Source organism: Berghia stephanieae, chromosome 3, assembly GCF_034508935.2.
Source record: "Berghia stephanieae isolate SIO BIC M18660-M18661 chromosome 3, UCSD_Bste_1.3, whole genome shotgun sequence".
In the NCBI taxonomy this organism is placed as follows: Eukaryota; Metazoa; Mollusca; class Gastropoda; order Nudibranchia; family Aeolidiidae; genus Berghia; species Berghia stephanieae.
In genome coordinates, this window is record NC_088362.1 from 44,090,797 (window position 1) to 44,100,339 (window position 9,543).

The 9,543-nt window shown below is 35.1% G+C and overlaps 1 protein-coding gene across 1 annotated transcript; it reads right to left on the reverse strand.

The window, feature by feature from the left end:
* Positions 1 to 575: 575 nt before the first annotated feature.
* LOC144966898 (uncharacterized) lies at positions 576 to 7,412 on the reverse strand. Its single transcript, XM_078903602.1, has 6 exons — positions 6,832 to 7,412; positions 6,333 to 6,419; positions 5,115 to 5,176; positions 4,082 to 4,298; positions 1,767 to 2,176; positions 576 to 596 (listed from the first exon to the last, which is right to left on the reverse strand). The coding sequence occupies exons 1-6, from the start codon at positions 6,893 to 6,895 to the stop codon at positions 576 to 578; spliced, it is 861 nt and encodes a 286-aa protein (XP_078759728.1). The 5' UTR covers positions 6,896 to 7,412.
* Positions 7,413 to 9,543: the final 2,131 nt, after the last annotated feature.

Below are 9,543 nucleotides of genomic sequence, written 5' to 3' on the forward strand. Positions count from 1 at the left end.
CTCTCAAGCTGAGCAAATGAATGTTCATATAATATAAAAAAGGATATTGCAATGATGAACAGATTGTACTATATAAAGATAAAACGTTTTTGTAAACCCCCAAAATATGTCAATAACACTATACAATACAATGAATGTAATACAAATCAAATTCATGATTGTCATTACACCGATTGAAACGCTCTTTCCCTTCTATATTTATTTCTTTCATTAAAAATCTTTGTCTTCACCAAACTAATTAGTGTACCTTCAGGGATTCCTTTTTGTGAAAATACCCTGTGGTGTTTTAAGAACAGAATAATTTCAGACTTTCTAGGTAATGATCCCCTTGAACCATGTGCTGAAACATCTTCGACAAAGTTTTTAAAATATGACTTGACTCTATCTGTATCCTCATCTGACCATGACATGTATCTCCGATTTTTGCTTGAATTCCTCTTGGGTTCAGTTTGTTTTGAAGAACACGTAAGCTGATTTGGCACTCCTGCTTCACCATCAAATATTTCTTCTTGATTTGCAGCTGTTACTATGGATGTTCCAAAATTTGCATTTGAGTCTCTTCACTACAAAGTCATTTATTTCAATGTTACAATTTCCTTCCCCAGTGACCGATGCTGAGTTATCAATTTGACCCAAAAAATGACCAACTTCTGTTATTTCTCGTATTGCAAGTGGACACTGATAAATGTTTTGATTGATTGATTCACTGTGTCCCATATGTCGATAGAAGACATCTCTCTCGTGTTGTGGGACATCAAGTAAGGCAAATAATGTCGAAGCTCGGTGCCTGAATTTATCAGCTATTAACAACTGGGGTTTCTCTAAATCCTTTACTAAGGAAGTGACATATTTGATGGCAATGTAACCACTTACATGATCTTTGGATATTCCTGTATTTGGAAAAAGAAATGGGTTGTCTGAAATATCAACAGCTTTACGCTCCTGTGCAAGTTTCCTTAAAGGCTGAATTGTGTCATTGGGTATCAACACAGGGACCAACATCTTGCTTCCCTTTCCAGACTGATAGGCCAGCTTATACTTCTCAAGTAACGCTTTTTCCAGAGGATCAGTGACATGTTGTACAAGCTGGGGATCAACCCATACACCTGAATCTGCATCATTCCAGTCTTTTAACAACATCCTTGCGGGTTCTCCGCCTCTCCTCGCATTAAACATTGTAAGCCTAGCTACGATGACATTGCGAAGCCTAACAAACATATGTGAATCAAATAATTGATAATCATCCTCACAAATACGGACCATCTCTTCAGTAATAAATTGCCGTAGCTTCTTTATATCATTCTCTAATGGCATCTCTTTGGGTTTTCTCAAATTTGTTCTCTTTGCTTCACATTGAACTCTGGCTGTAAAAAAAATACTATCCCAATTATAATCCAGGACAGCTTTGAACAAATCTATCTCTGCGGATTCTTCCATTTTGTTTTGCATTATATATTCCCCTTTTAAGAAATTAATTAACTTTTTCAATATAAATCCAATTGAAAGCTTCAAGCCTGCTTTCAATGTCCCATCCTCTTTCAAAGTCATTTCAGAAATGGTTTGCGATATTTCATTAAAGTTACAACGCTTCACCACGTCCTCTCCAGAGAAAGAAGGTTGATTTGTTCTCTTCCTAGTTTTAAAATCAAATTTCCTAAGATGCGTAAATCACTCATTATAACTTTTCTCTCCTTCTTTGAACTTTTACTCCACAATTTTGTTCCTAACAATACTATAGCTTTGTCTGATCGACACAAATTTCCCACTTCATCATTCCGAAATTTGTCAAGAATATTTTCCTTTATTTCTTTACTTGCATTGGGAGCCACGGGATAAAATTTTACAACCCCAGTACACAGAGCATGCTCAGTACTACATTTCTTTTTGTGTTCATAAACCCTTCGTCCAGAGTAAAACCCCTTACAGCCAGCACACATAACAACTTCATGTGACCCTTGTGCTCTCTCACGCATAACTATTGAATTGTTTCTAGTGTTTGAATAAAAAATGCCCTTTTTCTTGAGATTCTCCATTGTTCTATCCCTTTCCTTTACAGGCTGTTTCATGGCCTCTGTAACTTCTGTCTCATCTTTGTGTTTCCTCATCAAATGCCTTGAGAGTTTTGTTTGCAACTGTCCACAGTATGGACAGGGTCTCCTTGGCTTTTTGTATTTCTCTGGGAAAAAAAAGAAGAAAATAAAGCACATCATGCTATGAACTATGAAAATAAATCAATAGACAGATCGTATGCACATCAGCTACATGACAGCGATAGAGAGGAATAGCATTCCAAATATTTAAGGCCTGGACAAGTAACTGTCATAATTCCTTCTTGTTATATACTTTTCTACCATCTATTCCTTTGGAAGAGGTATGTTAGATTTGTGGAGACCTCTGCCACATAACAAATCCAGTGAAAAGACGCCATATTTTTGTTTTGAAATAGAAATAAATAGATCAATCCACCCACTTCACTGGGTTCAGGGTTCCCTCTTCATTATAATCAAAATATGAACATAAATCGGAATAGTAACACATTGAAGTCTCATCTGAATACATAGATTGTCCTTTGTTGTTTCAGCGAAAAATCAGACAGAATGTCAAAAGAATTTTAGGTTTTTCCCCAACCACCCCTTGGAGGGATCAGTATCAGCGGAATGGTAAGCGTCATGTTTTTTACGTTGAGCAACAAAATTTACTCCAAATGCTTCACTCGACCCATGCGGAAAAGCAATCAAGAATAGACCCAAGTCCTATCCAAAGACTAACATTTCATTTAAGTTTATTGTAGGCCCTTGGCCAATCGACAAAATTCAATTCACATAAATTATTTACAACAATCAGAAATTAATTATATCAATAATAGTAATAGAATGCAATGAAGGCAATATCATAATAATAATAATAATAATAATAATAATAATAATAATAATAATAATAATAATAATAATAATAATAAATAACAGTAGCGGCAATAAGTAACAATTAATATAGTAACAAAAGTAATAATAGACTATAGTTCATAGTCATAACAATGACTTTCTTTGTCATTGAGGGAGTGAGAAAACATCACCGGCTGGCAGAACAAACAGCCGACATCAATCAAACGTCCTCCAGACCGGTTGAGCATCGGCTTCATTAATTCCTTAAAGACTTCCCCCCAACTGCTGAACGATGCTGATGCCCAGACAACTTAATCCTGATTTATATTTTGTGGGAATGAAATATGACATGTATATGCCGGAAATATTTCAATAACAAACACACTGTTCAGATAGAAAATATTTGAGTCTTGCCTTTGTTAATTGACACAGGTAAGTTAGGAAAATAAATGCTAGTAAAAACGATCAGCAAGTTCGTGAACACTGCTTCTCAACTCGAACATATGTTTTCATCAAATCTACACACATCATGTTGTGAGCTGAATTTTAATGATCTCAGTTGTCATTGAAAGGACACCCAAGAATTTTAGAATAAAGAAAAATATTGAACCTGGAAGTCAAAAGGGTTTGTAGCACAGCAGACATTATCAAAGTATAATTTTAGTACCGACAAATTAAAAAGAAAATGTGCTTTTCTTTAAATGCTCCCAATCATCATATACTGTTTAGGTTGCAAGATTAATAAAAATGTTATCTACTCTGATTCTCGTTAAGTTTCCAGCTGGTCTGTGAAAAAAAGCCTTAAGCATCATAGAAATACAAAGAAACAGTTTTAATATATAGATGGGTTGTAACAAAAAAAACCATTTTAACACTTACAATACAAGCAATTTAAGTCTATTACAGACAAAAAAAAACCCCAATAAAATAAACATGAACATTTTTATGGCTGGTTTCACTGATATCACTCACACATTGGGGTTTCAGATTCTAAGATGTCCACCCTATCAAATTTGGATTTGTGCTTGTTATGTAAATGGTAGCGTATTTTGCGACGCAGCACTGCCAAAACAGAAAAAAATGCAATAACACAAATGCAGCACCATGGAGGGGGTGGAAGTTTTCTTTTAAAAGGAATGGGTAAATTAAAATTGATCCCACAAATATCAAAGGAGAAGAATGACAAAAAAATGACTCACCATTGCACGTAACACGTTGGTTTGCAAGTGTATAGCATTCGGGTTGAACCTGGGTCCCAGACTGGCAACGAGGTTCAGTCTGTGATAGTTGTGGATGAGGCTCTGACTGAGTTGGGGAATGAGCACTAGGTTCCAGAGACAATGATGTACTCAGCATTGGGTACCTCACAGAGTACGTAGAGGAATCAGACTCGGAGTCAGCAACAAAATCGGGACCCTGTATATTTTGTGGAAAAGATGACAGATCAATCAATTTATTCATGTTGACAATAAACATGAAGAGCCATTGTTTAATAATCCAACTAAACAATTAGCTGGTTAATAATGCAAGTATAATAAAAAAGAGTTGAGAAAGGCAGACATATTGTCTAAGTATTTAATATGTTCAACTGTGCTTGGATAAATATAGATACACCAACCAGGGTTTCAGTAAACCGTTTTTAACCAACTCTTTAAATCCTACACCAGGACCAACAACTACAAAACAATTTTTTATATCACTACGATTCTGGACATATAAACGGTTGTCATTGCAACAATATGAACTTCCTAACCTTGCAACTGCAATATAGTTAACAAAAAAAGTTGATAAACATTACGATGCAAGAGAATTTGGACAAAATGCGAGATCAAAAGTATAATCCCAACAGAAGCTATTTTAATTTTTCCTGGAAACGCATCATTTTCACATTTTGTCAAATAAAAAACAAACGACTTCAAATGTGAATGGCTCATCAATGAATATCACTTCAAAATATAACGAGGAAGGTTTAAAATAGTGTTATTGTTGGCGAAGTCCACTGCAAAGAAAAATTTTTAACAACAAAAAACTAGGAGATCTCACTGGTGTAAAACAGTGTTGTCCTTGTCCTGAAATATTGTATTGCGCCTAACAGACTGCAGGTCTCATCTTTTGTGGCAAATGTGTTTTGTCCACCACAAAATATGGTGATGTGAAGCATTTTGAGCATGGTGCCAACTGTGGATAAACGCTATACAAATGTTATGATTTTATTTTAATGTACATACTTACCACAAATGAATCATGTGATATGGAACTTTGTTCTGCATCACTTTCAGGCTCTGAGTTGGAGTCTATATAGAAAATAAAAACAACAAAAAAAAGCTGAAGACTATCATGTGCAAGTTTTTCTCTAAACTCTTAAACATAAAATCATGCCATCTTATGCTGTAAAAGGATTTTTAAAAAATTATTTACCTTATGACTATTGTCCTTTGGAAAAAAAAGAAAATTAAGTCCGAAACCTTCTGGCTATTTTCTTTTAAATTTCAAGAACGTCAGAGTTGGCAAGGGAGGACGGAAATATAATTCCAGAAACCAATCTGTCTATAATCATATCCATATGATAGTTTTTCGTTCAAGATTCAGGTACAGTCCACTTAGGATAATCGCAATACCTTGGGATCATCGAAAATGTTGGGATTAACCGAAATTCAGTTTCCTGTCCACTATTTCAACATTTTACACATTTATTGTCAACTCAAACCAGTAAATAATATTCTTAGTCAACCACATATAGAGCAATTTGATTGAAACAAAAACCATATGGCAGCCCCGTGTAGATTTGTCAACCAAAAGCAGCTATGAAGCAAGCCGATATCTTATTCAGATTGGAAGAAGTTTCAATCTTTTTTCTCAACAATTCAACATTTGTCAGAGTTAAAGAGATTAGCCTTAATGAGAGACAATAAGCTCTCACCAAACTCATTGGTCACAATGCACAGTTGTTAATCCTAAAACAAAGGATATCGCTCAGTCTCTCTTTATAACTGTCATTTATAACCTGTTGTCAAGATTATGACCAGCCCCACCCCTCTTCTATTTAATGGCCACCGATGACGTCACAAACCCATACTGCAGAGCCCCGCCCTCTTTCGACTCTAACAGAGTGGTGACACACTACTGTAGCATTAAATCCTGCTCACTCTCGATTCTTCAACCTGTCACGATTTCATCCATGATGAAATTTAATCATGATATACTGTTTGATTTCTTGAATTTACCACTTTTTAAAAAACCGAAGTTTGTTGCAATTAACCAGTGACTTTTATATAGAATTATTTCCATTGCTTAGGAAATATTGTGATTAACCGAAAGTTGCGATTAAATGAGTTGCAATTATCCGGAGTGGACTGTAATAGTATTACACATCATGACTCAAAAAAAAAAAAAAAAGCAAACTATGTGTACCTAAATGTTATTCATTTCCTCATCAAATTACATTCTTACCATTAACATCATAGATCACATCAAAAGGGTTGTCTGGATTGACAGCAAGACATTTTTCAGGATTTTTAAAGCTCAAATCTCTCTGATCTGAAGTTACAAAAGAAATAGCATATTCTCAACATTAAACTATGATTTTGTGATGGCTGTGATATGGCATACTGTATGCATAAAGCAAGATGCAAAGACAGGTTTAAGTTTAAATTATTTTATATTCTTTTCAAAAATCCATTCTAGTTTTGCCAAAATAAAATAAACACGAGAAGTGTTGAGTTGGATAGCGCTAAAACTAAAAGTAGTAGTGGTAGTAGTAGTAGTATTAGTAGTAAACGACAGATCTTACTCACTAGTGTGAATCTACAGTCTACAGAAGTTCCCGAATTATCTGACTCCACTTCCAAATGACTGACTGACAAGTGACAATCATCAATCGGTGTGTGATGTCTACCCTATTGAAAATCTTAAATCAACTGTGATGTAATAAGAATGGCCAATAACTTACCATTATAATTATCTCGGTGTCTCTTCAATGATGCCTCCAGCATCAATTTACCCCACGATGCCATAGACGTCTAGTTTGGAACTCAGCAAGTGACGAAAAAATACTTGCGGCTATAGAGAGGACGTCCGTCGGCCACTCTCTTTGTAAGTCAGTAGTCAGTGGTTATCAGATATCCTTGGTTCTTGAAAAATATAGAAACACAGCGGTTCATTTAAAAAGACTCTTTTGTAGATCAAGTTATAATGTTAGGTATTGCACTTTAAAATCTCTTCAGACATAGAACGGGTCAACTTGACGTCTAGACCAAATCATTTCGAAGATCGATATGGCAACAGCAACGCCTGGAATGGAGGATTTAAATGCGGCATCTGACGATTCTACTGCTATGACAGAAGATGCTCCATTTCACGACGTCGAGATGGCTTCAACTGGCATCAGGCATCAACATGCTACTCAATAATGGGTTTGATGAAGCGTTTGACTAAGAACTAAAGGCCGAGCTGATAACTGATAACCACCTACTACCGACTTGCAGAGTGAGTGAGTGCCGAGTGCCTCTTTATGCGCGAAATTGACTAAACATACGTTTCACGAAAAAAAGAGTTACTATGTTTGCTTGTCTCTTGTCACCAAGATAAGAATCCGGACCAAGATTCGATAAATCTGTTTCTAAAAATAGATTATAATTCATATATCTTGTTCATTCCTCAGTTCATCAACTTTCACACAATTTTATATTAGGTTTTCATTACTATAAAAATCCATATAATGCTCTAGAATTTTAGAGAAAATTTCGGAAAGATATATTGCCTCACTATTGAAATATATCGATGAAAACACTGGTACCCCTATTGTACTTTTTTCAGGCGGTCACCTTATTGACCAACGTGAAAATTTAGGCATAACTCTTCTTACTGTGGTGTTTAACAAATAACTTCAATACTATGATTTACAATTATATATCCTTGACGGTTGGGTTGACAACCTTAAACTAAAAATAGAAAAGTGAATGTGCTAGAGGTCAAATCAATAGGGGGACCGGATTTTGGTCTCCCTATTGGTAAAGTACTGTAAAATGAACTAATAGGGGTACCAAAAGTCTCCCTATCCGGTATTAATACATATATATATATATATATATCATCTTTGCCCCACCACTGTAAATAGGCTAGAACCGCCACTGTTATTATTATTATTATTATTATTATTATTATCATTATTATTATTATTATTATTATTATTATTATTATTATTATTATTATTATTATTATTATTATATCATCATCATCATCGTTATCATTGTTATTATCATTATCATTATCATCATCATCATCATCATCATCATTTCACATGGAGAGAATGTGCATATACAACACGTCGCATTTGAAATTAAACAATATTATTAACTGTCATCAAATTAAATAAATTATAGCTACATTCAAATACATATGTGTATGATTAATCAATAGAAAATATTATGTGATTTGAAAAAAGTTCAATGTCTGTCATCAAAGAGTTAAAGAATAAGAGATCATAATTGGCACGTTTACTAATAGAAGAAATTTTAATTACTCTTTGTCTCAGTAAACTGCCGAAAACTGACAAAATTAATATGTTTTTAAATTTTCATTTAGAAAGGAATTTTAATTTTGATTATAAATGAGTTAGGATAAAATCTTAAACCTGAAACCTATTCGAAGTGCCGTGTCTTGAATTGTGTACATGTTCGGGGTCCGTCCAAATTCAGTTAAATTTGAGGTTTTAAGAAAACCTATCCAAATTCGCGGGTCCCAATAGCTCAGTTGGTAGAGCACTTTCTTCACACGCAAAGGAACCGAGATCAATTCCGAGTGCAGTCGACATTTATTTCTGACCCCATCTGTCCCCCATCAGAGATTGGGTATCTGGGTCTGTTAGATCTGGCGGAAAGTACTTTGCGATCGACTAGCGCCCTATCCAAACGATAGCAAGCAATTGCTACTGTCCGTTTCACGCTATAGAAACTGGGATAAACTTCGGCTCCATGAGCCCAATGGTTCTGAAGGACTACTTTAGCCAAAATAAGATACTTTTCAGCTGAACAGCTCTCAATCAATCATTACCTCTTCTCTCTATTTCAAGTTTTCTCAGGCTATTGAGTCTTTTCCAGTCGGTGTTTTCCTTTGACTTTCTTCATCACTCATTCTCTCGGCGTGAGCACTTATCTAATAGTCGGCACGCGCGAGATTTATGCGGCGAGTGAGTGAGAGTGTGAGTCAAAGTTGGGGGAGTTTGAAGTTAGCGACATTGGCTTCACGCACAGATGAGAAGTCTGTTGCCATTTTTTTTCAATATCAATGTGAGTTTTACGAGATGGCAGTTGTGATTTGTGTTTGAGAATTTCTCGTTTATAGTTAGTTGGTTTTTTTTTGTTTTGTTTTTGTTTTTTCTTGGTTTTTTGTTGGTGTGTGTTGTAACTTCCACACAAAAGGAATAATTGTGGATTTTCCAATAGGCAACAGGTAAGAGTTTCTGTTTAAGTAGAAATTGATGTAGCTGATGGAAATTTATGGCAGTTTTTGTAATGGTGATGGTTATGCTGGTGGTAGCAGTAGTAGTAGTAGTAGTAGTAGTAGTAGTAGTAGTAGTAGTAGTAGTAGTAGTAGTAGTCGTAGTAGTAGTAGTAGTAGTAGTAGTAGTAGTAGTAGGAGTTGTTGTTGTTGTTGTTGTTGT

What these genes read in the sequence shown, in the direction of transcription:
- LOC144966898 (XM_078903602.1), bottom strand. Translation starts at nt 6,895, where the DNA reads ATGGCATCGTGGGGTAAATTGATGCTGGAGGCATCATTGAAGAGACAC. An exon ending in CCAACGTGTTACGTGCAATG is followed by an intron (nt 2,177 to 4,081) that starts GTGAGTCATTTT and finishes TTTTTTTCCCAG; the next exon opens with AGAAATACAAAAAGCCAAGG. An exon ending in ACAAATTTCGGAATGATGAA is followed by an intron (nt 597 to 1,766) that starts GTGGGAAATTTG and finishes TCACTGGGGAAG; the next exon opens with GAAATTGTAACATTGAAATA.